This window comes from Euleptes europaea, chromosome 6, assembly GCF_029931775.1.
Source record: "Euleptes europaea isolate rEulEur1 chromosome 6, rEulEur1.hap1, whole genome shotgun sequence".
Lineage (NCBI taxonomy): Eukaryota > Metazoa > Chordata > Lepidosauria > Squamata > Sphaerodactylidae > Euleptes > Euleptes europaea.
Window position 1 is genome coordinate 10,460,381 of NC_079317.1, and position 27,935 is coordinate 10,488,315.

At 44.5% G+C, this 27,935-nt stretch overlaps 1 protein-coding gene across 1 annotated transcript in view; it reads left to right on the plus strand.

Annotated features, from left to right (window-relative positions):
• Window positions 1-27,935, plus strand: part of PRKCH (protein kinase C eta) — a 120,655-nt gene that overhangs the window by 52,976 nt on the left and 39,744 nt on the right. The window contains exons 3-9 of the mRNA XM_056851505.1: window positions 492-642; window positions 3,483-3,517; window positions 6,002-6,090; window positions 9,686-9,815; window positions 11,038-11,165; window positions 12,910-13,053; window positions 14,127-14,300. Coding sequence (XP_056707483.1) covers window positions 492-642; window positions 3,483-3,517; window positions 6,002-6,090; window positions 9,686-9,815; window positions 11,038-11,165; window positions 12,910-13,053; window positions 14,127-14,300 — 851 coding nt within the window. The remainder of the gene's footprint in view (window positions 1-491; window positions 643-3,482; window positions 3,518-6,001; window positions 6,091-9,685; window positions 9,816-11,037; window positions 11,166-12,909; window positions 13,054-14,126; window positions 14,301-27,935) is intronic.

The following is a 27,935-nucleotide window of genomic DNA, read 5'->3' on the forward strand; positions in this document are numbered from 1 at the left end:
CCTCCCCAGGCTCCACCCCCAAATCTCCAGTAATTTCCCAACCCGGAGTTGCCAACCTTAGCCCTCTCATACCTGCTTTTCAATTGTTTGTCCAACCACACACATCATTTCACTCCAGATTTGCACACACACAGAGACACAAACCCAAAAAGCAACAATGTCTAATGCCGAAAAGGTGCATCAATGCAATAATAAAAAGAGACAACACTTCTGCTTGTATATTAAAAGTCTAAAAAGAGATGCAGAAGGGGAAAGAAGGGGCAAATTATATGAAAGAAGCTTAAACACAGAATTGGGAATCCTGGGTGTAAAAAGAAGATGGGGTGTGTGTGCTGAGGGAATGGAGGAGGGGGAGAAAGAAGAGATGCCAGGAGAGCTTTCAAGGGCTAAGATAAACCTGGGGCTGAAAATTAAAAAGAAATAACGTCAGTCTTCTAGATAAGCAATTTTTCTTAACAGTCTCATTAAAACAAATATCTTTTTGTCCACAGGAACTCTCCAGCGGGACCGGCTTTTTAAAAACTTCACCCGGAAACGCCAGCGGGCCATGCGCCGGAGAGTCCACCAAGTCAACGGACATAAGTTTATGGCCACGTATTTACGACAGCCCACGTACTGTTCGCACTGCCGGGAATTCATCTGGTAAGATGGGCTTAAGGACAGGTTTAGATATGAGTCTTCCCCTCTGTGAGTATCTCCATTCTGGCCCTCATCTGATTCCCGTTTCTCCTTGCAAATCTTAGTGGAAGCACTTAGTCCGCCCACCCAGTTTAAAATAGGGTATCACCGCTGGAAGTTTCACTGATACAAGTTGTCCAAAGTTATGTTGGAGATGGGAGAAGTGGTGAAGAAATTGTGTCTTAACACTGAGGATGTGGTGGCGGCTCATCAGATCTCGTCAGATCTCAGAAGCTAAGCAGGGTCAGCCCTGGTTAGGACTTGGATGGGAGACCACCGAGGAAGTCCAGGGTTGCTATGCAGAGGCAGGCAATGGCTACCCACCTCTGCTCATCCCTTGCCTGGAATGCTCTGTGGATGGGTTGTGACTTTACAGCACATTCTTCTCCTTCCTGTACAGGGTGGCCTGTTTCCACTGTGATTTCCACTGTTGACCTCCTCCTATAGGAGAACTAGCATGGTGTAGTGGTTAAGAGCGGTGGTTTGGAGCGGTGGAGTCTGATCTGGAGAACCGGGTTTGATTCCCCACTCCTCCACATGAGTGGCGGAGGCTAATCTGGTGAACTGGATTTGTTTCCCCGCTCCTACACACGAAGCCAGCTGGGTGACCTTGGGCAAGTCACATTCTCTCAGCCCCACTTACCTCACAGGGTGTCTGTTTTGGGGAGGGGAAGGGAAGGTGATTGTAAGCCGGTTTGAGTCTCCCTTATGTGGTAAAGAAAGTCGGCATATAAAAACCAACTCTTCTTCTTCTTTTTTGTCGTCGTCATCTTCGTCTTCTTCTTCTTCTTCGCAGAATAAGGCTTCTTCAGCAGGCTGAGAATATCAGCTTTCACTTGAAGGAAGCAAATATCTAGTTCTTAAGGTCTCAGGGATGGGTTGCTTCACTTACACAGGGTGCAGGAGCTGGCTTGCTCTGGAACACTGCTCCATTTGGGTCCCAGGAAAAACAAAGTAATCTCCACCAATGGTTCTTCTCGCTTTATCACAAAGGTATCCTTTGATTAAAAAGAAGGATGGGCCATCAGGCTTGCAATTGAACCCCTCATGGGGTTTTCAAGGTGGTTTGCCGTTGCCTTCCTTTGTGTTACAACTCTGGACAGCCTTGGTGGCCTCCCATCCAAATACTAACTGTGACTGATCCTGCTAAGCTTCCAAGCTCTGACAAGCCCGGGCTATGTTCAGCTATTCGACCTGCTCTCCTTTGATTAAACAGTCCTTTAAATAAAAAACCCTCCCCTTTCCCGATTACTGGTAGGGTTGCCATCTGCCTGTAGGGAAAAAAATGTCCTGTTCCTTGAAAAGTGAAGTAGTGACATGTTATTTGCAAAGTGATGTTATTTACCTCCTGCCCATTTCCACACATTAAGCCTCTATTAAAGAGGCAGGAAATTTTCCTCCAGGCCTGTTGGCAAGGCTAGGATTTCCAACTCTGGCTTGTGAAGGTCCTGCAGAATGAGGGATGGTGCTTGGGGAGGGTGGAATTTGGGGTGGGGGCTCAGCGGGGATGTCATAGAGCCCACCCTCGGAAGCTGCTGCTTCCTCCTGGGAAATTGATCTCTGTAGATAGCCAAGCTGAAAGAGGGTCTGCACCCAGGTCCCTATTTTTTATGTTATCCTTCTTCTCCTTCCTTTCCCTAGATTTAACTGCCATTGGCTATTCATCTCACACTTTAAAAAGGGGGGGGGGAGAATGAAGATGATTTTTTTCTTGACACTATAAAGAGAAAAGTTGTCACATCCCTCACGCAATTCACTGATCCAACTGAAAGCAGATAAGTCAGTATCCGCTTCTCAGAAAGCGTCATTAGCAGTTTTATCCAGGGAGTGAAATATTTATTTTGTGCAAAATTATTTTGTGAACAAGCTAAAACAATGGGCTAGGGAGTTTACTTGATCTGGACAACATGGGCATTTGAGTCCTTCTGCAATAATTTTATTGTATCTCCCTTGTGTCTCGGCTGAGTCTAAGGCATTACACCTTGCCAATAAAAAAAACTCATCTAAATTTATGGCTTTCTAATCCAGTGGAAACAATCTAGCAAGGAAAACATTCTGTCAAAGGGTATTTGGATGAAGAAAGGTGAACATTTACGATTTGCACCTTAAACACCTCACCTAGAGTACTGTGTTCAGTTTTGGGAACCACAATTTAAGAAAGATGTAGACAAGCTGGAACATGTCCACAGGAGGGCAACAAAGATGGTGAGGGGTCTGGAGACCAAGTCCTATGTGGAAAAGTTGAAGGAGTTGGGTTGGGTATGTTTAGCCTGAAGAGAAGAAGACTGTGAGGGGATATGATAAACATGTTCAAGTACTTGAGGGGATGTCATATAGAGGATGGTGCCAAGTTGTTTTCTGTTGCCCAAGAAGGCCGGACCAGAACCAACAGGTTGAAATTAAATCAAAAGAGTTTCCGTCTAGACATTAGGAAGAATATTCTAACAGTTAGAGCGGTTCCTCAGTGGAACAGGCTTCCTCGGGAGGTGATAAGCTCTCCTTCCCTGGAGGTTTTTAAGAAGAGGCTAGATGGCCATCTGTCAGCAATGCTGATTCTGTGACCTTAGGCAGATGATGAGAGGGAGGGCATCTTGGCCATCTTCTGGTCACTAGGGGTGTGGGCAGGGGGGAGGTAGTTGTGAATTTCCTGCATTGTGCAGGGGGTTGGACTTGATGACCCTGGTGGTCCCTTCCAACTCTATGATTCTATGACCCAACCTCATTTAAGATCTTATTTTGCAATTGTTTGCAGCTTGCTTTCTGAATATCAAACTCATATGCTGTCTGTTTTTCCTCTTGTCAAGGGGCGTATTTGGGAAGCAAGGATACCAGTGCCAAGGTACAACACCACATCTGTGTCGATTAATTACATCTTGCAAGTTTGTCGTTTTCTATTTCCTGTTGAAATGAATAGGAATTTCACAATATAGCTCTCCGTGGATTTGTGCCCACACTGATTTAAGAAGGTTGTTTTACACTGGCTGTGTATTCATTAAAAACAGAATCACTAGAATTTCTCTTGATACCAACCAAAGGTGCAGTCAGTGTCTAAGTTACACTGCAGTAGTCTACCACATTCACACTTTTTTGTTGTAAACACATTGCGTATTCCCCCTAGCCATAGTGATGGGCATTAGTTGAGTTGGCTTTAGAACAAAAAGAAACGAAAGAAGGGATGAGGGATTTGTAGAAGATGGAGCTACCCACAGCAACTAAGCATGATAATATCATCTGAACTGCCAGTTCTGGGATACATTGGCCTTTTATGCAGGGACATTTCCCCGTGGTCACCCCCGCCAACTGCTTCGGGGCTTCTTTTTGACTATGCATGCCTTTTCCGCCCGTCGGAGGTTGCCTGGCTCTCCCCTCCTGTGTTTTCCAGATGCTGTTTTAGCCAGAATTTGGAAAATGTAGGCAAAATGCACGGGGAGAGCGAGGTGACCTCTGATGGGCAGAAAAGTCTTTCATAATCAGAAGGAAGCCCCAAAACAGTTGGCGGGGGTGACTGTGGGGAAATGTCCCTGAATTAAAGGCCAATATCTCTTTGTGTCCTAGCGGTTGGAGAAAAGCCATGGAAGATGGTTGTTGCATCCCTGGGTTGCTTCTGAGGGCCAAACTAAATGTGTTGGCAGCTTAGGGTTGCCAGGTGCCCGGTGGTGGCGAGCAAACCCCTGGCAATTCACCCCTCTGCCCGCCAACCAGCTGAGGGTCATCAGGCAAACGTGCATGCGCTCATACACACCGCGTGCGTGTCTCTTCTGGTTTGCAGCCAGAAGTGCTGCCTTGTGAGGAGCCTTATACCACTCAGACTCCTAGTTTGAGTGGTAAAGGGCCACTTGCGATGCGGCACTTCCGGGTGCAAACCGGAAGTGACGTGCATGCACGCGATCGCCTCAGCTCTGCCCCAAAGGCCTCCCGCTGGAGGTGAGGGGGGACCTGGCAGCCCTCTGGCAGCCGTGGGGGCCAACCTGTGGCTATGCCACCATTTTCGACAGGAAAATGACCATTTAAAAATGGTCATGGCACAGTGGCAATCTTGTTTCCCTCTTCCATGTCTTTTAAAGGGCCAAAACAGCCCAGTTTCACCACTTTAAAAGGCCCGGAGGGGGGAAGCGAGATCGCCAGTTGTCACTGTGCCGTGGGCCGGATCAGGGTCAGATCCTCGCGTAAGGTTGCCAACCTCAGGTGGTGGCTGGAGATCTCCTGCTATTACCACTGATCTCCAGGTGACAGAGATCAGATCTCCTGGAGAAAATGGCTGCTTTGGCAATTGGACTCTATGGCATTGAAGCTCCTCTCGTCTCCAAACCCCACCCTCCTCAGGCTCCGCCTAGGGTTGCCAGGTCCCTCTTCACCACCAGCGTGAGGTTTTGGGGGCGGAGCCTGAGGAGGGCAAGGTTTGGGGAGGGGGGGACTTCGATGCCATAGAGTCCAATTGCCAAAGCGGCCATTTCCTCCAGGTGAACCTATCTCTATTGGCTGGAGATCAGTTGTAATAGCAGGAGATCTCCAACTAGTACCTGGAGGTTGGCAACCCGAGCTCCGCCCCAAAATCTCCAAGTATTTCCCAACCCGAAGCTGGCAACCCTGTCCTCACAGCAATTTTGTGTTCGCTATTTTCACCTCTAAAATGGTGGTGTTGGCTGTGGCTTGGCCCTGTAGCCACTGTTACGTTTAATTTGGCCCTCAGCTTCCAAGATGTGACCGCTGTTGGAAATGAAATCGTGTACTCAAATGATTTTGGTTTGAACAAGAAAGGCAAGTGCATGAAAACCCTCTGGTCTTCCCCAGGACAGAAGTATGCCTATTTCAAGGCTGCCCACTTTGGCAGATCGGACAGATCTGTTCTGAGACACAGGCCATTTATGCACGGGAGGTTTTGCCTTGGATTTGCCAGTCTTTAAATGCACATTTTCCCCATCCGAATTCTCAAAACTCAACAGTAAGCCCCCATGCAAAGTTTTGAGAATTCGGATGGGGGAAATGTGCATTTAAAGACTGGCAAATCCAAGGCAAAACCTCCCGTGCATTAATGGCCACAGTCTATTCGCCCCGAGTTTGATGCTGTAGGGAAGCATTTCTCCCACCACCACCTCTTTGCAGCATCGTGGTATATTGGCTCACCTCCCAAGGTTTCCCCAGTTTTTCTCTGATCTTTCCCAAACCTGCTTTGCTGTGAAGTTAGGAGAAAAATCACACCTAAGCCTGGCTGTCATGTCAGTGGAAAGTTCAGAATTTATCTTTCCAGCCCGCCCAGCAACCAGTTTGTCTGCTTCTGTCCCCATGGCTTTTGGCCAACCTTCTCTGTCCTTTTGTGTTCCAGTTTGCACGTGTGTTGTACACAAGCGTTGCCACCATCTCATTGTGACAGCGTGCACATGCCAGAAAAATAGCAAGAAGGCAGACATGAAGGTAAAATCAGCCATTGCATTAGTGGGCTATTCGTGGGTGGTATAGGGGTACTCATTTGCGGCATTATAGGATAATTTTAAATGGTATACTTTATACAGTCTATTTTATGTTAAAAAAAAGATGTTTCAGATGATATCTTGTTTTGGTTCAGTGCACGAATGTGCAAGCTGTTGAGTAACACATGAGTATTTGTCCAGCACAGTGGAACTGAACAAGTTTTTGAGTTACACAGAATACTTTCCCCAGGCAAAATGATTCCTGCAGGGAACCAGATTGGATTAATATTGCCCAATATTAGTGAGACGCGAACAAAATCTGTATGAAACAGATTTTTAAAAACCGATTTATTAATGCTATTTCTCATGCATTTGCCTACACAACAACCTTATAAGGTAGGTCAACATTATTCCCTTTTTTAAAAGAGGGAGGCAGCTGGCAGAGGAATGACTAATGATTCTGGCAGAGGGCAACACTCGAATCCAGGTTTTTCCAGGTTATGCAAAGAAGCATGTTCAGTAAGTATGTTGTACTGAGCTTGCCTGGCGAAAAGAATATGGAGATTGCTGTGGGTTGTTTGGTCAAGCATTTTAATGTGCTTTTAGTTTTTTGTGTGGATTTTAATTTTATTTGTAAGCTGGGCTTTAAAAAAATTAAATAAATACCCCCTGGACTTTACTGATTATATAATTACTGGACTCCCCATAAGTGCAGTTTGGTCCCCCCCAAAAAACTATTTGCTTTTTTTTTTTTTTTAAGGGGCTAGATAATATTTGCCCTGACCAGACTAACCCGATTGTGTCAAATTTTGGGTGCTAAGCAGAGTTAGCCCTGGTTAGTATTTGGAGGGGAGACCACCAAGGAACACCAGGGTTGCTATGCAGAGGCAAACTACCTCTGTTAGTCTCTTGCCTTGAAAACCCCCTAAGGTAGGGGTATCAAACTCATTTGTTACGAGGGCTGGATATGACATAAATGTCACTTGGTCGGGCCAGTATCTGTTTTGCTGGTTGGCCACCAGTTGCATCATTGTGTAGGTCTCTTCTGCTTTCAGCGGCCAGTCATAGGGTTCCCAGCCAGCCATTTTGCAATGGCTTTACATCACTTCCTGGGAAAACCCGGAAGTGGCGCCATATCTCTCTAGGAATCACTGGAAACACTATGGTAAAACTATAGTGGCAATTGGATTCTATTGCATTGAAGTCCCTCCCCTCCCCAAACCCCACCTTCCTCAGGCTCTGCCGCCAAAATCTCCCGCTGGTGGTGAAGAGAGACCTGGCAACCCTAGTAATCATATGTAAAGCTACTGCTTGGAGAATTTTAGGTATATCAGATCTCTGGTTTATAGAGAATCTGTCTCTCTGATCCCATATTATCTCCACTGCTTGTTTCCAATAATCTTTTGCCTGCTTACATATCCACCACATGTTGGGGTGGGGGATCTAGTTTTGCATCATTTCATTAGTGAATCTTTAACTAGCATTTGAAATGCTGAACTTCTGCTGAGTAAATGAAGTCCTTTTGACTTTAAAAAACACTTCCTAAGCTAGCAGCTTGGGACCGAAACCTATTGTTCTCTCTCTCTATTCGTTTTGGAAGAAACCGATTCTCTTTTCTCTTCTCTACCTGCCAAACTGAGGCAGAGGTCGAGAGAAGGATAAACAAGAAAGATGTAGACAAGCTGGAACGTGTCCAGAGGAGGGCAACAAAGATGGTGAAGGGTCTGGAGACCAAGTCCTATGAGGAAAAGTTGAAGGAGTTGGGCTGGGTATAATGCCATAGAGTCCATCCTCCAAAACAGCCATTTTCTCAAGGGGAGCCAATGTCTTTAATATGAACATTGGTTGTAATTGTGGGGGATCTCCAGGTTCCTCCTGGAGGCTGGCAACCCTATCAAGAATCCACTTTGGTCAATATGTGTGAGTCACAGAAGATTCTACCCCCAAACATTTGCTAAATCCTTAGGGTGCCATAAAGACTGCTTATGGGGTAACCAGGGGCTAACATGAAATGAAAGCCATTAAAAAAACACAAGCCAGTATATATAAACAGCATAAAAACTATCCATAAAACAGAGAAGACTGTTTAACAGCTGATAAGATAAAACCCTAATTAAAATTTTAGATGGTGTGAACATTTGGGGGGCAGAGACATCTGAGTTCATCAACCCATATATACTCGGGTGAGATAATTCTCAGCTCTGGTGCTCTGTCTGTAAAATGGGAATAATAGTTACCTGTCTCACAGGTTTGTAATGATGATCCTTGAATTGAATAAAATGAAAGGTTGCAACTGAAGAACAAAACACACAAAGTTAAACATTTATTACCCATTCCCTATGAAAACCAAGGCTCAGACACAGAGTTACTGTCAGAAGAGGAATAATATATCTTGATCTTAGATTCTTATAAGAATGACATTCCAGGAGCATGTGTGCTAGAGCAGGGCTTCTTAAACTTTTTCCACTCATGACCCCTTTTTGTCCGAGAAATTTTTATGTGACCCCAGGATATACAACACTAAATTTTGATTTGTATACCTATTTTATATTGATAAATTTTTCATGACCCCCACGTACAGTTATGTGACCCACAGTTCAAGAAGCTTTGTGCTGGAGAATCAATAGAACCAGATGAACATGGGCAGGTCCTTTCCAAATACGGTAGGTTCATGTATCTAAAGGTAAAGGTCCCCTGTGCAAGCACCGGGTCATTCCTGACCCATGGAGTGATGTCACATCCCAACATTTACTAGGCAGACTTTGTTTACTGGGTGGTTTGCCATTGCCTTCCCCAGTTGTCTTCCTTTTACCCCCAGCAAGCTGGGTACTCATTTTACCGACCTCGGAAGGATGGAAGGCTGAGTCAACATTGAGCCGGCTACCTGAAACCAACTTCCGTCGGGATCGAACTCAGGCCGTGAGCAGAGCTTGGACTGCAGTACTGCAGCTTTACCACTCTGTGCTACGGGGCTCTTAGGTTCATGTATCTATCTTGCATAATCATAGAATTCAGTCTAGCAAGAAAAAAAAGTTCTTAAGAAAAGAGAGGGTGCCAAGAAACAGGTATAAGAAAGGCAAGCAACATGGGAGAGGAATTCAAAATGCGACGAGCGTGAAACAGTGTGCTAACATAATTAGTCTCTTTTTAAGCTTTGGTTTTTGGAGCACTGTGACTTCCACTGGTTTTCACAGCTGAGTTATAGTGACCCCCAGAGGGTACTCAAGGCAAGAGACTTATAGAGGTGGTTTGCCATTGCCTGCCTCCGCGTTGCAACCCTGGATTTTTATTTTATTAAAAGCTCTTTCTTTCTTTCTTTCTTTCTTTCTTTCTTTCTTTCTTTCTTTCTTTCTTTCTTTCTTTCTTTCTTCCTTCCTTCCTTCCTTCCTTCCTTCCTTCCTTCCTTCCTTCCTTCCTTCCTTCCTTTCTTTCTTTCTTTCTTTCTTTCTTTCTTTCTTTCTTTCTTTCTCTCTTTCTTCCTTCCTTCCTTCCTTCCTTCCTTCCTTCCTTCCTTCCTTCCTTCCTTCCTTCCTTCCTTCCTTCCTATTCTGCCTCCCCAAGTAACCACCCTTTCTTCCTTTTTATTCTTTCCTCCTCAGATTTCCGAGCAGAGGTTTGGAATCAACATCCCGCACAAGTTCCGAATCCATAATTATAAAGTGCCAACTTTCTGTGACCACTGCGGCTCCTTGCTTTGGGGGATCATGCGGCAGGGCCTCCAGTGCAAAAGTAAGCGGGGAGCTCCCCTTCTGTGCCTTCCTTGTGAGTGGTAGGCATAGCCATCCTGTCTGCCTCCATTTCAGGCAAGGCAGTGAGATCCAAACCATAGGCAGGGGAACCCTTCCAGTGTCATGCTAGGTTGACTTATGGCAGTCTTAGAGACAAACTAGAGGTTGCGGGTTGGCAAACAGGGCCCGGCCGCTGCCATTTGGGCTTGAGGAAAGGATGTGAACAAGGCTGAAGACCCACCTCCCCCTGCGTGGCACCCTCAAGCCAAATTGGCCCCCAACATGCTTGGGGAAAATAGTGGGCGAAAACGCATGGTCGCTTTATCCTCCTTTAATCCCTGTTTCAACTAGGATTCAGCCTGGATCGAATGGATGCGTTTCACTTAATGTGTGTTCGATCCTGGCTAAAACAGGGATTAAAGGATGATAATGCGACCATGTGTTTTCGACCAGTGTTGCACTTAAGTGTAACTGTTGTTCATCAAGTGGTCTTCTGTACACATTGGAGCTGCGCATGCGCAGGCCAGCCGCAGAAAAGATTTCCAAAGCTTTCCAGCAGACTAGGAGCGCCAAGAAATCAGGAGGAGATGGAGACTGGGAAGGGCAGCCATGAAGGAGAAGATATTTTGAAGTGTAAGGATGTGTCACTGGCCACCAAGACTAGATTAATTCATGCCATCGTATTTCCTATTACTATGCATGGATGTGAAAGCTGGACAGTGAAGAAAGCTGATAGGAAGAAAATAGATTCCTTTGAAAAGTGGTGTTGGAGGAGAGTGTTACGGATACCGTGGACTGCCAAAAAAACAAATCAGTGGGTTATAGATCAAATCAAGCCTGAACTGACCCTAGAAGCTAAAATGACTAAACTGAGGCTGTCATATTTTGGTCACGTCATGAGACGACAAGAGTCACTGGAAAAGACAGTCATGCTAGGAAAAGTGGAGGGCAGCAGGAAAAGAGGAAGACCCCACAAGAGATGGATGGACTCAATAAAGGAAGCCACAGCCCTCAGTTTGCAAGATCTGAGCAAGGCTGTCAAATATAGGACATTTTGGAGGACTTTCATTCATAGGGTCGCCATGAGTCGGAAGCGACTTGACGGCACTTAACACACACACAGGAATGCCCCTCCTCCCTCTGGCAGTTAACTGCCAAAACGGTCACCTGACCAGGAGGAGGGTTGTGCAGTTTGACTCTCTGGTTTTGTTATTTTATTTTAGTGTGCAAAATGAATGTACATATACGATGTGAAGCCAATGTAGCACCCAACTGTGGGGTGAACGCAGCAGAACTTGCCAAGACGCTGGCATGTATGGGTCTGCAGCCAGGGAATATTTCTCCCAATGGGGTGAGTCTGTATTTTCCTTTTTCTTTCTCCCCCACCCATTGTATTATATAATAAAATATTTCCCCTGTGCTGCAGGGGGTTGAATCTGGTACAGAGAAGTATATAGACTAGATCCAAAGTGCATGGCCACTTATTGTATTTCAGGGAAATCCTACTGCTCCGTCATATGAACACACAGCTTCAAATAATGTCCCTTAAGAACATAAGAAGAGCCCTGCTGGATCAGACCAGTGGGTCTGTCTAGTCCAGGTTCCCGTCTCACACAGTGGCCAACCGGTTCCCCTGGAGGTCCAACAGCAGGGCATGGAGGCTGAGGTCTTCATTAGAACCTCAGAAGAGCCCTGCTGAATCAGACCAGAGGTCCATCTAGTCCAGCATCCCGTCTCACACAGTGGCCAACCAGTTCTTCTGGAGGTCCAACAACAGGGCATTGAGGCTGAGGTCTTCATTAGAACCTCAGAAGAGCCCTGCTGAATCAGACCAGTGGTCCATTCTAGTCCAGCATCCCATTTCACACAGTGGCCGGCCAGTTCTTCTGGAGGTCCAACAGCCGGGCATGGAGGCCGAGGCCTTCATTAGAACCTCAGAAGAGCCCTGCTGGGTCAGACCAGAGGTCCATCTAGTCCAGCATCCCGTCTCACACAGTGGCCGGCCAGTTCCTCTGGAGGTCCAGAACATGGAGGCCGAGGCCTTCATTAGAACCTCAGAAGAGCCCTGCTGGATCAGACCAGAGGTCCATCTAGTCCAGCATCCCATCTCACACAGTGGCCGGCCAGTTCCTCTGGAGGTCCAGAACAGGGCATGGAGGCCGAGGCCTTCATTAGAACCTCAGAAGAGCCCTGCTGGATCAGACGAGTGGTCCATTCTAGTCCAGCATCCTGTCTCACACAGTGGCCAACCAGTTACTCTGGAGGTCCAACGACAGGGCATAGAGGCAGAGGCCTTCCCTCTGAAGCTGCCTCCTGGCACTGGGATCAAGAGGTAGACTGCCTCTGCATGTGGAAGTTCTTCAGTCACCATGGCTAGCAGCCACTGAGAGATCTGGCCTCCATGAATCTGTCTAATCCCCTTTTAAAGCGGTCTATGCCTTTGGCCATCTCTATATCCCATTCAGTCAACCAGTAAGATGATTGCAAACAATCACATTTGAATGATAACATTAGAGTGAAACAGCAAAGATTCCCAGTAAAACTACACAATATAGTGGGGCTGGGAATGATGAACTGGAAGGGACAATACACATAATAAGAACATCAGAGCATCTGAACATAAGAAGAGCCCTGCTGGATCAGACCGGTGGTCCATCTAGTCCAGCATCCTGTCTCACAAGGTGGCCAACTGGTTCCTCTGGAGGGCCAACAGCAGGGCAGAGAGGCTGAGACCTTCCCCTGATATTGCCTCCTGGCATTGGAATTCGGAGGTTTACTGCCTCTAAACATGGAGGCTCGCTTTAGTCACCCTGGCTAGTAGCCACTGATAGACCTCTCCTCCCTGAATCTGCCTAATCCACTTTTAAAGTCATCTATGCTTGTGGCCATCACTATATCCTTGGGAATGGACCCTAAGTTCCCTGCGAGATTTCAGTTCTCTACTGAGCAAGTTTCTGGCCCTTATGGACGCAGATACCTGGGAACATCCCCATTCGACGAACTGCCCATTCGAAGCGATTGGAGAATGGCCCTCTGTGATACTCTCTCGAAGGAAGTAACCTGCGACTTCCTGTCCTTTCCTTCGCCCTGAGCAGAAACTCGTCTCCAGGTCGACGCTGAGACGCCAGAAAAAAGAGAGCGCGAAGGACGAGAACGGAGTAGCTGAAGTTTCGGCCAGTAGGCTGAAGATCGAGGACTTACTCTTCATCCGAGTGTTGGGGAAGGGCAGTTTTGGAAAGGTGAGGTTTTTCGGGGATGATGGTGGTCTTTGCAGATCCTTGGGAATGCTTCATACAGGCCAAATGATCCATTAGTTCTGACTCAGATTTAGATCACTCCTTTGATCCAGAAGCCCACCCTTTATCATAGGAGGCTACCCTGTATTTTGGCCTTCGGCTAACAGCCTGTTTCATCCTTTTGGATGAGTTGCAAAAAATGGCAGGGACTGTGGGGTATATCCTACTTTGGTTCCCAACAATGGTGGTAACTTCCCTTAGCTCAAGAGTCTCTTGTCTTGAAGCCAGGGATCTCCAAACATTTTGAGCCAGTGGGCACCTCTGGAATTCTGACGCAGGGTGGTGGGCGCAACCACAAAATGGCAGCTGAAGGAGGTGGAGCTAGGGTTGCCAGCTCCAGGTTGGTAAATACGTGGAGATTTTTGGGGTTGAGACTGAAGAGGGCGGGGTTTGGGGAGGGGAGGGACTTCAATGCTATAGAGTCCAATTGCCAAAGTGGCTGGAAATCAGTTGTAATAGCAGGCGATCTCCAGCTAATATCTGGAGGTTGGCAACCCTAGGTGGAGCCAACCACAAAATGGCAGCTGCAAGAGGTGGAGCCAACCACAGAGTGAAGATATACATAACTCTAATAGGAGCACTTCAACATTTCAGACAGAAGCTCTGTAACAGGACACCTTTTGAAATGAACATATCCTTCAAAAACATCTTGCATACAGATTCTTGCTTACCTTCATTCATGGAGGGAAGATTCTTCGGCTGTGGTGGCAGTTGCTGCCAGAGCTATTTTTTAAAAAAATTGGCACAGCCAATCAGATCTTCAGTGGCCAAGAAGCCCTGCTGGGCAAAAGCTCTATCTGGCTTCAGCCACTTTCTAAAAACCACTAGGTGGGTGCCAGAAAAAGTGGCACCACGTTGGGGACCCCTGCCTTGAAGGAAGGCTCCTTGTGCCAAAGAAAGGCTGATGTTAGCTGAGCAGAGAGGTAGGAATCAGCCCCTTGTCCCACTTGTAATTACAAAGATGGGCTCCATCTCTTTCTCTCCTTTGGTCCTTCTCGACCTCTGGGTGCCTTTAGGTGATGCTGGCAAAAACCAAAGAGACGGGCTATCTCTATGCCATCAAAGTGCTGAAGAAAGACGTGATCCTCCAAGATGACGATGTGGAATGCACCATGACCGAGAAACGGATCCTGGCCCTGGCCAGGAACCACCCTTTCCTCACCCAGCTCTTCTGCTGCTTTCAGACCCCTGTAAGTATTCCTCGCAACGGTTAGGGGCACGGCCACCCTCTTTAAGCAGTATACTAATCCCATTTGGCATAAGGTCAGCCTGCGAATATTAAGACTATCCAGACCTTTCCCCGTCAGACTTTCAGCTGCCAAGTTTATGGGGAAAGTAGAGCGGGGAAGGGCAGCCATGAAGGAGCTAGAAAAGATTCGGAAGTGTAAGGATGTGTCACTGGCCACCAAGATCAAGTTAATTCATGCCATCCTATTCCCTGTTACTATGTATGGGTGTGAAAGTTGGACATTGAAGAAAGTTGATAGGAAGAAGGTGGATTCCTTTCAAATGCGGTGTTGGAGGAGAGTGTTACGGACACCGTGGACAGCCAAAAAAACAAATCATTGGGTTATAGCTCAAATCAGGCCTGAACTGACCTTAGAAGCTAAAATGACTAAACTGAGGCTATCGTATTTTGGTCACATTATGAGAAGACTAGAGTCGCTTGAAAAGACAGTCATGCTAGGAAAAGTTGAGGGCAGCAGGAAAAGAGGAAGACCCAACAAGAGATGGATTGACTCAGGAGACTTCCGGCGGTGCCGCTGGAGAGAGCACTCCATTTCCCCAGGCTGTCCTGGGAGAAATCCAAGTTTGCGTTATTTCTGGGGTATATAGATACCCCAATCCGACTCTTGCAAGTGGGTTGGAAAGCAGGAACTCCCTGCAGCCCGCAAACGCGGTTTGACCTCCTAGGTACTCTGAGGGGGCTTTTTTAAGCCCCTCGGAGTCCTGGACGCCGGTCCTGCGAGGGCACTAGGGAAGGACATCGCCAAAACGCAACTCTGGCCTCAAGCTCTACCCTCCACCACCTTATTACCAGCATAAGGACTACATAAAGAAAAGAACCTCACCTCTTGACACCCAAGTGAGTACAAAGAAATCTGCGTCTACTTACTGGAATATTTGAACAGACGGGGGGTTGATAAGAACATTTCTGAGACCCCCATTCCTCCTTAATTCGAACTGAAAAAGTTTGATCTGAGTTAGTCATCGGGATTAGCGACAGGACCTTTATCAAATTGATCAGCCTAAACCATAACAAAGAGTCGGAAGGATACCTTTTAGATTGACAAGAACTATCACCAATGAGAAGGTCCGAGGGAAGGGGAGGGTGATCTTTCTTCCTGATTTTCCGGCGAAAAGAATTTCCTGCCACGTTTGTAGTAAGGGAGCGCCTGGAACGGAAGACTCTCTATAACACCCTCTCTATCATCGGAACTAAAACAACAGGAAGTAGCTGTGGGACTGAATATACGTCGCACTCGAGTTACATTGAAATCATTCCTGAAGGAATAACCATCGAGAAGAGGCGGTAGAAGGTCCGCAGCACTTGCAACTTCCGGTATACTTCCTGATTAACCCGATCTAGAGCGACCGAAAAAACTCACTGGTATTTTAAAACTTTAAAATGCAATTTTAAAGCCAATTTCAACTCTTTTCAACCCGAAAAAATTATTAGGCTGATGTTTGAATTATCATCTTTTAATCAGTACCTTAAAGGCCCTGTCTGTGGACATGTATTTTACCAGTTTTTTTTTAATGTAAATGTCTCGACCCCGCTCTGGCTCACTACACAGCCCTGCCTATACTAAACTAAGGGACTCTTTACAAACCTCGACCATGGAAAAAAAGTTACAGGATATGCTAACTAAACAAACTGAGGCAACAAATAAACAGTTTGAACAGATGTCTACACAGATGGCACAGTTGACTTCTATGATGACAAATCTTGGTCAAGCATCCCAAGCTATTAATCAGAAGTTGGATGTGGTCACTGGAGACTTGAAAGAAGTAAAAACTCAAATGACTGTTATGAAGACAGATATGCAAGCGATGGATGTATCAATTAAGAAAGTGATGGATGAGCACAAGGACACAAAGAAAAAATTAACAAGCCAAGAAAAACAGATTGAAACAATACAAACTGATCAGATGGCGGCAAAAAATCAAATGGCAATGATGGAGATGAGAGTGAGAGAGACCAATCTTCGTATACGCAATTTTCCAGATATGATGGGAGACAATAAAGAAACTGCAATACCAAACTTGGCCTACTTATTCCAGATAGATGAACAAGAATTAAAACAAGCCATTAATAGAATATATAGGATACCATTACCTGCTAGAATGAGAAGATCTAAGCCAAGAGATTTGATGATAGTGTTTTATGACACCAGAGTTAAAGATAAGATTATGAAGATTCATTATGAAAATCCAGTGTCAGCAGGAGACTCCTCTCTTATACTACTGAAGGATATTCCAAGGCATCTACTCTCACAGAGGAATAACTACAAAGACTTTGTGTCTACACTGAAAGCTAACGGTATCAAATACCGTTGGATTATGCCACAAGGTTTGGCTTTCACCTACAAGGAAGTGAAAACGACAATTCTATCTCAAGCAGATGTGGGGAAATTTCTGAGAAAATATAAGATGGACCTTAAAGAATTACCTGGAGAGAAGGAGGAAGAAGAAGAGGAAGAAGAAGAGGTACAGGGTGCAGAAGGAGGTACCAAATTATAGACTTTTTATTTTGCTAAAAAATACTACATTATGGCAAAAGCAATTTCTTGGAATGTAAATGGATTGAATGAGAAAACTAAAAGGGCTAGAATCTTCAAATATCTACAGAAATATAAATACTCCCTAATTTGTCTACAAGAGACCCATATAGCTTCAAAGCATAAAAAATACTTGGAGAAACAGGTGCTTGGACAAGCATTTATTGCTTCAGCTAAAACTAAAACAAAGGGAGTGGTAATCTATGCCCACCCCAATCTTTGTCCAGAATTAGTATATAAAGACAATGAAGGAAGAATTGTAATTATCAGAACTAAAATATTGGGACAAAGGACAATAGTGGTTGGAATTTATGCACCCAATGAAGGGAAAAAATCCTTCTACGAAAAATTACACGATTTGATAGCCCAGCACGCAAAAGACCAAATTTTATTGATGGGCGACTTCAATGGAATTATTCTCCCATCTCTGGACAAAAAATTAAAAGCAAAAGACATCAATGATGGATGCTTGCCTAAAAATTTCTTTACCATGGCTTCAGAATTAGAATTACAAGACATTTGGAGAACAATGAATACAACAGCTAAAGAATACACCTTTTATTCAGCAAGACATGATTCACACTCCAGAATTGATATGATATGGGCCAGTAAATCAATCTTCACGCAACTACGTAAAATTCATATCTTACCTAGAACCTTTTCTGATCACAATCCTGTTACTTTTGATTGGAACAATAAACAAGCATTTAGATGGCGAATGAATGATAAACTTTTAAAAGACAACAAGATACAAAAGGAATTACAGGCTTTAATTAAAGACTTTTTTGAAATTAACCTTAATGGGGAAACTTCTTTGAATACAGTTTGGGATGCATTCAAAGCTGTTCTGAGAGGTTTTATGATACAGAAACATTCGGCCTGGAAGAAGACTCAATTGCAATTTACAAACAATATACTTTGGAACTTACAATATTTGGAGCAGAAATTGGTAATGGTAACACAGGAAGAGGAGAAAAGAGAAATTCAAATAAAGATTTCTGCATCTAAACACCAATTAAATTTGGTAATAATGGAGGAAATGAATAAAAATCTGAAACTTGCTAAACAAAAGTATTTTGAATATGCAAATAAACCAGGAAAATTTTTAGCAACACAACTGAAGGACTCATTCCAAAAGAAGATTATAACAAAAATCCAAACTGTTAAAGGACCAGTTCACTCAACTTCAGAAATTCAGAAAGAATTTGTTTCATTCTACTCTAAATTATATCAGAAAGAAAATACTCCAAAACAGAAAATAGATAAATTTCTAAACTCAATACAGATGAAAGCTTTGTCAATGACCCAGAGAGAATGTATTGAAGCTCCAGTAACAAGGGAAGAAATACAAGAAGCAATACTGAGACAAAAAACGGATAAAACACCTGGACCAGATGGAATTACTGCATTATTTTATAGAACATTTAGTGACAATTTAGTTGGATTTTTTGGCTCACTTTACAATGCAATTTTGGACGAGGGAACATCTCCGGAGACTTGGTCACATGCATTTATATCATTGATACCCAAAGAAGGAAGAGATCCAGAAAAAACATCTAATTACAGACCTATATCGCTGTTAAATGTGGACTACAAAATTTTTGCTTCGGTTTTGGCATGTAGGATAAAACAATTTATTAAGGATCTTATACACGAGGACCAAGCAGGTTTTATACCAGGAAGGCAAATAAAAGACAATGTAAGAATTTTACTAGACTCACTGGAATATTATGACCAGAATATTCAACAAACTGCGGCTTTTGTATTTTTGGATGCAGAAAAAGCCTTTGATATGGTCTCTTGGAACTTTTTGAAACGGATTTTGGATAAATTGAATTTTGGAGATCGTTTTCAGAAAGGTATATCGGCTATTTACACCTCCCAACAAGCTAAAATTTTGGTTAATGAATCAATGTCAGATAATTGCCAAATCACGAAAGGGACTAGACAGGGATGTCCCTTGTCTCCACTTTTATTTTTGTTGGTGTTGGAACCGCTATGTGTGAAACTAAGAAGTATGGAGGACATCCGCGGGTTAAGAATTAAAAAACATGAATTTAAGTTGAGAGCATTCGCGGATGACCTACTGCTAATTTTGGAAAATCCAACACAGTCAATGAATATACTTCAGGAGACTTTGGACGATTTTGGAAAAGTATCAGGCTTTAAAGTGAATCAAGAAAAAACAAAGATAATATTTAAAAATTTATCGGAAACACAGCAACAGGAATTTATATCATATACTGGCTGGGAGAAAGCTAACAAAGTTAAATACCTGGGAATTTGGATTACTGCAAAGAATAAAGATCTGATAACCAACAATTACCTCAAGTTATGGGGTAAGATTAAAACTGATATGATTATATGGTCAAACAAAAAACTGTCACTAATGGGACGTATTTCAACGATCCAAATGAATGTCTTACCGAGGATGCTCTTCTTATTCCAAAATTTACCAATAATATCACAAACTAAATATTTTGAAATTTGGAGGAAAGACATTTCAAACTTCATCTGGCAAGGGAAAAAACCAAGGACTGCTTATAAATACTTGGTGGATCTAAAAACTAGAGGAGGTTTAGCACTGCCTAATTTTCAACTCTATGCTGAAGCGGCAGCTTTAGTATGGCTAAAAGACTGGATGAACTTGTCAAATATACGTCTGTTAGACCTGGAAGGTTATAATAACTTAAGTGGATGGCATGGTTATTTGTGGTATGATAAAATTAAATTACAAGCAACATTTCGTAATCATATAATCAGGTCCTCTTTACTTCGTATCTGGATGAGATATAAACACATTTTGGAACCAGAAACACCGATGTGGATATCGCCTCAAGAAATGCTAACTTTGCGCCCACTTAGACCAGACAAATTTATTACTTATCAAGATCTAATTAATTGGGAAGGAAAGAAATGCTCACTAAAAGACTTTCAACTTCTTAAGGATGATTTACAATGGCTCCAATACTACCAAATCAAATCAGTTTTTGTACAAGATGCTAAAAAAGGTTTCTCTAAAGAAAAATCTTCTTTTCAAAGGATTTTACTAGATAATAATACAAAACTGATTTCTAAAATGTATAATCTCCTTTTAACAATATATTGTGAGCAGGATACGATTAAACCAACTATGATCGATTGGGCTCAAAATGTGGGACATGATATTGTTTTAAATAAATGGGAAAGACTATGGTCCAAAGATCTAAAAGGAATAAAAGCACAGTCAGTGCGAGAAAACATTTATAAAATGATGTATAGATGGTACTTAACACCCAAGAAAATTGCAAAGATTTATAAAACGATGTCCCCTACTTGTTGGAAATGTAACAAAGAAATTGGTTCCTTTTATCACATGTGGTGGACCTGTGACAAAGCCAAAGACTTCTGGGACATGATCTATAATGAATTGAGATTAATACTACAAAAGAATATACCCAAAACACCAGAAATGATGCTACTGAGTATGATTCCAGACGACTTAGCAATACAAAGAACTTTTTTGATTTATGCCACAACAGCTGCGAGACTGCTTTATGCAGCGAAATGGAAAGGGCTAGAAACTCCTGAGAAAAAAGACTGGATTGTTAAAATGTTTGAAGTGGCAGAAATAGCAAAACTCACAGCTATTCTAAATGAAGAAAATGACGTTCGATTTTTGGGGGAATGGGGGGCGTGGATGCATTATTGTGAATATGAGTTAAAAATGGGAAGAATGGAAGAATACTTTCTAATCTGATCCAGAGGATTATTTCTGATCTTTTTTATAATGATTAAGTATAAGTATATTTACTAACAGACTATGGGTTTTTTTTTCTATATATGGTATTGATAGCTTATTAAGATTAGATTACCTACGACGGGATGAACTTTTTATTAAGAGGCAGATAGAGGTGAAGGGGAAGTCAAAAAACTTTTCCATCTCTCTTTTTTCTTTTTTTATTATATGATATGGAACTATAACAACTTTAAGTTAGAATTGAAATTTGATATTGTTATAGATGTTGTTCAATGTAATGGAAAATTTCTAGTATAAAACCTAATAAAATTTATATATAAAAAAAAAAAGAGATGGATTGACTCAGTAAAGGAAGCCACAGCCCTCCGTTTGCAAGACCTGAGCAAGGCTGTCAAAGAGAGGACATTTTGGAGGACTTTGATTCATAGGGTCACCATGAGTCGGAAGCGACTTGATGGCACTTAACACACACCCAGAGCGGTTGCTCCAGTTCACTTTGTTTCTAGGGGAGAATGTCATGGAACGGGTTCGGGTGGTCGGAATGTAGGAGCATTTTGTATGGGGGAGGGACAAGCCTGCCTACTCGCCATCTGTACTTGATACCGCAGTAGTAGATGCAGATTTCATCACCTCCGTTTCCTCTTGTGCCTGTCATTCCTCCCCTCTCCTTCCCTCTGCTAGTGAGCTTTTTTACTGCTATGTTTGTAATCAGGAGAAGATATCTCCCTATCGTGTCTGAACACGACAGCGATCCACCTGCTTGCGTTTAAACAAAAACAGTGGGCAAAGCGCCCCACAGTGGCAAAGGAGGGAATGGTCAGTGTGAAGGGAGAACATCCCCGTAGAAAAACCCCACTGCTGCCTTCAGTATCTTTGAAGGAGTCATGAAGAAGAAGAGTTGGTTTTTATATGCCGACTTTCTCTACCACTTAAGGGAGACTCAAACCGGCTTACAATCGCCTTCCCTCCCCCTCCCCACAACAGACACCCTGTGAGGTAGGTGGGGCTGAGAGAGCTGTGACTGGCCCAAGGTCACCCAGCGGGCTTCGTGAGTAGGAGTGGGGAAACAAACCCAGTTCACCAGATCAGACTCCACTGCTCCAAACCACCGTTCTTAACCACTACACCATGCTGGCTCCCTTGGGCTAGTCACAGTTCTCTCCGAACTTTCTCAGCCCCACTTACCTCCCAAGGTGTCTGTTGTGGGGAGAGGAAGGGAAGGAAATTGTAAGCCGCTTTGAGACTCCTTAAAGGAAGAGAAAAGCAGGGTATAAAAAACCCAGTTCTTCCCATGTGGAAGCTACCAGAATCTGTGCTGAATCTTGGAAATTGACTTTTCGAACTGGCAAAAATCCTTAATTGTCGAGTCGGGTATTACAAACATACGGTGCTCTTGTGTAGAATGAGCTGCAAACTTGTGCAACTTGTGCGAACTCTGTGTACTTGTGCATGTGTTGTGGTTGTGAGTCTTTTGTGCAGCCTGTCCCTGACATTACTCTGCGTGAGGAGCTCCACATGGTCCTTTCCCTTTAAAAAAAAAAAAAAACTTCACTCAGGATACACTTTTAATAATGCACTTTAAAAAAGCGTTCTCATCTGACAAATTGTTTTGCGATCCAAATATACAATAGCTCGGAAAACAAACAACTTTAGAAAATGAAGGCCAATGTAAAAAGACTACTTAAACCTCTAACAGTAGAGTTCTGGTATGGCTCGGCCTTTACAGTTTTCTTACTGCACCGTCAATGTTGGAAATCTGTTCTTGCAACTGGCTCCACTGCTCTGGATTTAAGGAAATACCTTTTCTGCTGGGTTTCATTTCACCTTCTTGATCCATCCAGTCTTCTCTAATATCAATTAGGACTTTGCCTTTAAAATCACAAACACTGGCATATCTCATTTTACCAACCTGAAACACGTTCTCATCTCTGTTGCCACTTTGTTTGCAGGACCGGGAGGACTCCTCCACATGAAGCCTGCTGGGTGACCTTGGGCTAGTCCCAGTTCTCTCTGAACTCTCTCAGCCTCAACGGCCTCACAAGGTGTCTGTTGTGGGGAGGGGGATTTCAAACTGGTTTGGTTCTCCTAAAAAGGGAGAGAAAGACAGCATATAAAAACCATCTCTTCTTCTTCTTCTTCTTCTTCTTCTTCTTCTTCTTCACCAAAAGAGAAGCAGTCATCTCTCACTCTTTATTCAGACCAGTCAAAACGAGGCAAGCATTTGCATCCTCCAGATCTTTGCCTCAGGCCAAAAGTTACTTGAAAAAGGAAACGGTAGTGGCCAGAAACCCCACTAGCCTCTGCATCCACATCCTTTGTGGAACAGCATTAGGGCTTTACCAGGCTCAGGAGGTACCCAGAGGCTCGGCTTGCCAACCACCAGGTAGTAATGAAAATTGACACCTCTGTGTACACAATAGATAATGCAATACAACAACACACAGGCTGGCACAATGCAGCAGATGAAATGAATATAATGAACACAAATTCAAGTTAACAACCACTGGTCTGAGTGTGCAAAAATAAAGATGCAGAACATTCAAAATCACATCCAAAAGTCCAAATAGGTACTCAGTATAAATGAAGTTTCTTTCTTCCTTATAGGTGATATTCCTTTCTTCCTGACAGGAGAGTATGCCAGTCACCAAAGAAGACGATGCCTTTTCTCGAGAAATCCTCATTTCGAATATACGACTGAGGAAGAATAGTGTATATTCGAAATGAGGATTTCTCGAGAAAAGGCATCGTCTTCCTATTGCAACCACCAGGTAGTAGCTGGAGATCTCCTGCTATTACAACTGATCTTTAGCCAACAGAGATCAGTTCCCCTGGAGAAAATGGCCACTTTGGCAATTGGACTCTACGGCATTGAAGTCCCTCCCCTCCCCAAACCCCGCCCTTCTCAGGCTCCGCCCAAAAAACCTCCCGCCGGTTGCAAAGAGGGACCTGGCAACCCTACCAGAGGCATCCTTGGGTGTGTGTGTGTAAAGCGCCGTCAAGTCGCAGCCGACTTATGGCGGCCCCTTTTGGGGGTTTTCGTGGCAAGAGAGGTGGTTTGCCAGTGCCTTCCTCTGGAGGCAACCTTGCCGACAGCAAAAAAAACCCACTTTTCTTTTTTAAACCAAATCTCGACATAAAGAGTTCTGAAGAGGACAAACACTTTGTATTATTTTGTTTGGTTTTAACTGTGTGGCTTCAGGTTTAGGATTTTGCAATGAGGCAGGGGTGGGGGAAGACCAACACGGCCAGCCACTAAAGTTTTTGGCCTCTAGGGGGCAGGCGAAGCAAGCCCGGCTGTCAGTCGGCTTGCAGCAAAAATAAACAGGCCGGCCTGAGTCAGGTGCTCCTTTTCAATCCCAGCAAAGGTTATCCGAGGCAACTCAGCAGCTGCTGCCTTACCGGACCTCACTACGATTACAATTCTTCTAAATGGGCAGGCAGCCGAAAGCCTCTTTGAATGGCGGCTTTTATTCTGACAAGCTCTTGTTTTTTATTTTAAAGCATGCTTATCAGTTTTGCAGGGACTTGCTTAACTGATGTGGCTGGAAAACCGAGAGAGGCCAGAAGTTCCTACATCCTTCTGCATTTCCCTAATTGCGTGCCGTAAGAACATCGGTGCATCCCTGCTGGACCAGAGCACGGGTCCCTCTAGTTCAGCATCCTCTCTTACATGGTGGACAGTCAGATGCCCCCAGAAGGCACACCAGCAAGGCAAAGGGGCCAAATCCTTTGCTGACCCCCACCCCAGTTGGCCCCACAGACACTGGTAATACTTAACAACTGCTCCAAAGCAGCCTTTGTTTTTATACTTATAATCCCCCTCACTGGCAGTCTTTAAGAAGAGGCTGGACAAACGCTTGACAGGGATACTCTAGGCTGATCCTGCACTGAGCAGGGGGTTGGACTAAATGAACAAGAAGAAGAGTTGGTTTTTATATGCTGACTTTCTCTACCACTTAATGAAGAATCCAACTGGCGTACAATCACCTTCCCTTCCACTCCCCGCAACAGACACCCTGTGAGGTAGGTGGGGCTGAGAGAACTCTTAAGAGAGCTGTGACTAGCCCAAGGTCACCCAGCTCGCTTCATAGGTAGGCGTGGGGAAACCAACCCGGTTCACCAGATTAGCCTCTGCCGCTCATGTGGAGGAGTGGGGAATCAAATCCGGTTCTCCAGATCACTCCACCGCTCTAAACCACTGCTCTTAACCACTACACCACGCTGGCTGATCGTTGTTTCGGATCTTTCCGTGTATTGGAATGTTTTAGACTTTTTGCATGCTTCCTCTGGGAGTGGTAAGGCAATTGTAAGCCTCTTTGAGACTCCTTCAAAGGTAGAGAAAATCGAGAAATGAAGACCAACTCTTCTTCCAAGTGGGTTGGACTTGATGACCCTGGTGGTCCCTTCCAACTCTATGATTCTATGATTCTTCTTCCTGCGACACCCCAGGCAATGTCCTTGAAGGGGCGAAGCTAGGAAAAAACCTCTCTCAGCTCGCCAGCCCACGTGTCACAAATATCTGGATGTGAGCCAGCCTGCTGGGATCACATGAACACATAAATCTGCCTTATACTGAATCAGACCCTTGGTCCATTGAAGTCAGTATTGTCTAAGAACATAAGAACATAAGAAAAGCCCTGCTGGATCAGACCAAGGCCCATCAAGTCCAGCAGTCTGTTCACACAGCGGCCAGCCAGGTGCCTCTAGGAAGCCCACAAGCAAGACGGCTGCAGCAGCATTGTCCTGCCTGTGTTCCACAGCACCTAATGTAATAGGCATGCTCCTCTGATCGTGGAGAGAATAGGTATGCATCATGACTAGTATCCATTTTTACTAGTAGCCATGAATCAGATAGGCAGCGGCTCTCCAGGGTCTCAGGCAGAGGTATTTTCTCATCACCTACTTGCCTGGTCCCTTTAACTGGAGATGCCGGGGATTGAACCTGGGACCTTCTGCATGCCAAGCAGCTGCTCTACCACTGAGCCACTGAGTTCTCGTTCCTTTGGAAGTGCTTTGTTAATTTACAGTAATGTTTCTCCGTCTGGCTTGGTGCTAATCCAGAACAGTTGCGCAACGAGGTTCTTCTCGGCACAGCCACCCTCCGCGGACGTCATGGTTTCTTGTCGACTCTGCCTCTTCCTGGCCGCTTCCTAGAATCGCCAGCCACTGCAAGAGATCGTTGCCAAGGGCATGCTCACTCTCTGGTTTGAATCAATCAACCCTATGCCCTTACGAGCAAGCCGGGAAAGCTGGACTCTGTGACCTCCGTGAATTATGCAGACCTGACAGCGTTGTTTCTTTCAGCAGCCTGTATAATTTATGCCTTGCCTAGGAAAGCCATAATATGCAGGTTGAGTATTCCTTATCTGGACATCAGATATCCGGACTGATCAGAAAACCAGACCTTTTGAGCCGGCATGCAGGCATTACTCACAGCTCCTCAGCAGTGCCACTAATGGTTCAATGGACACAACATTATTAAAAATATTGTTTAAAATTGGTTCTTGTAGGTTATCCGGGCTGTGTGACCGCGGTCTTGGTATTTTCTTTCCTGATGTTTCGCCAGCAGCTGTGGCAGGCATCTGGCGAAACGTCAGGAAAGAAAATACCAAGACCACGGTCACACAGCCCGGATAACCTACAAGAACCAATGAACTCTGACCATGAAAGCCTTCGACAATATTGTTTAAAATTAAACTCAGGCTATGTATTGACTCAATACATGTTGACTCAGCTATTGGTTGACTCAATAAAGGAAGCCACAGCCTTCAATGTGCAAGATCTGAGCAAGGCTATCAAAGATAGGACGTTTCGGAGGACTCTCATTCATAGGGTCGCCATGAGTCGGAAGCGACTTGACGGCACTTAACACACACACACACACACACAGGCTATGTATGTAAAGTGTATATAAAACATATATAACACATAAATGAATTTTGTATTTAGACTTGAGTCCCATCCCCAAGGCATCTCATTATGTGTATGCAAAAGTCTAAAATATTCCAACATATGGAAAGATCCGAAATACAGAGCAGCCAGCGTGGTGTAGTGGTTAAGAGTGGTGGTTTGGAGCGGTGGACTCTGATGAATTGGGTTTGGTTCCCCACTCCTTCACATGAAGCCAGTTGGGTGACCTTGGGCTAGTCACACTCTCTCAGCCCCACCTACCTCACAGGGTGTCTGTTGTGGGGAGGGGAAGGGAAGGTGATTGTAAGACAGTTTGATTCTTCCTTAAGTGGTAGAGAAAGTTGGCATATTAAAACCAACTCCTCCTTCTGGAAATTGGAAAACCTTACTCCTAGTTGCTGTACTGCTCTAAAATGACCTTTCTCCACCCACAATTTTAAAATTATCTGTAAAAGCTAATCTGCCTGTTACACTGACTTTTCCAGGTTGCCATAGAAAAGGCCATAGGAAGGTCGGGTTTGTACAATCAGAGTTTGGAAGGGACCTCCAGGATCATCTAGTCCAACCCACTGCACAATGCAGTAAATTCACAACTATCCCCCCTTCATACCCCAGGGACCCCTGCTCCATGACCAGAAGATGGCAAAAAAAAAAAAAACCTCCAGGATCCCTGGCTAGTCTAGCTTGGAGGAAAATTCCTTCCTGACCCCAAAGTGGCGATTGGCATGACCCTGGCCATGTAAGAAAGGGTCACAAGAGCCAAGCACTGGCTCATCCCTTCCTTCCCTCCCTTTCATGATCTGCCTAAGTTCACAGAATCAGCATTGCTGACAGATGGCCATCTAGCCTCTGCTTAAAAACCTCCAGGGAAGGAGAGCTCACCACCTCCCGAGGAAGCCTGTTCCACCAAGGAAGCGCTCTAACTGTCAGGAATAGGGTTGCCAAGTCCCTCTTCACTATTGGCGGGAGATTTTTGGGGCAGAGCTTGAGGAGGGTGAGGTTTGGGAGGGGAGGAACTTCAATGCCACAGAGTTTAATTGCCAAAGCTGCCCTTTTCTCCAGGTGAACTGATCTCTATCAGCTGGAGATCAGTTGTAATAGCAGGAGATCTCCAGCTAGTACCTGGAGGTTGGCAACCCTAGTCAGGAAGTTCTTCCTGATGTTTAGCCAAAAACTCTTTTGACTTAACCACAGTCATCTGGGTTCTGAGAAGGAGCAGGGCCGCTGAATTACGCACGAGCGAGATAAGGCTGAACCTTGTGCCTACAATGTGAAGACTTCCTCAGGGCGACTGCCGATATCTGTGGTATATTTTTAGGTTCCTGGGCCAGAGGGCACGTCTGCCGTCGCTTCAGCACTTATCAGTGGAGCTGGCAGAAGACCCCCCTCTCTTT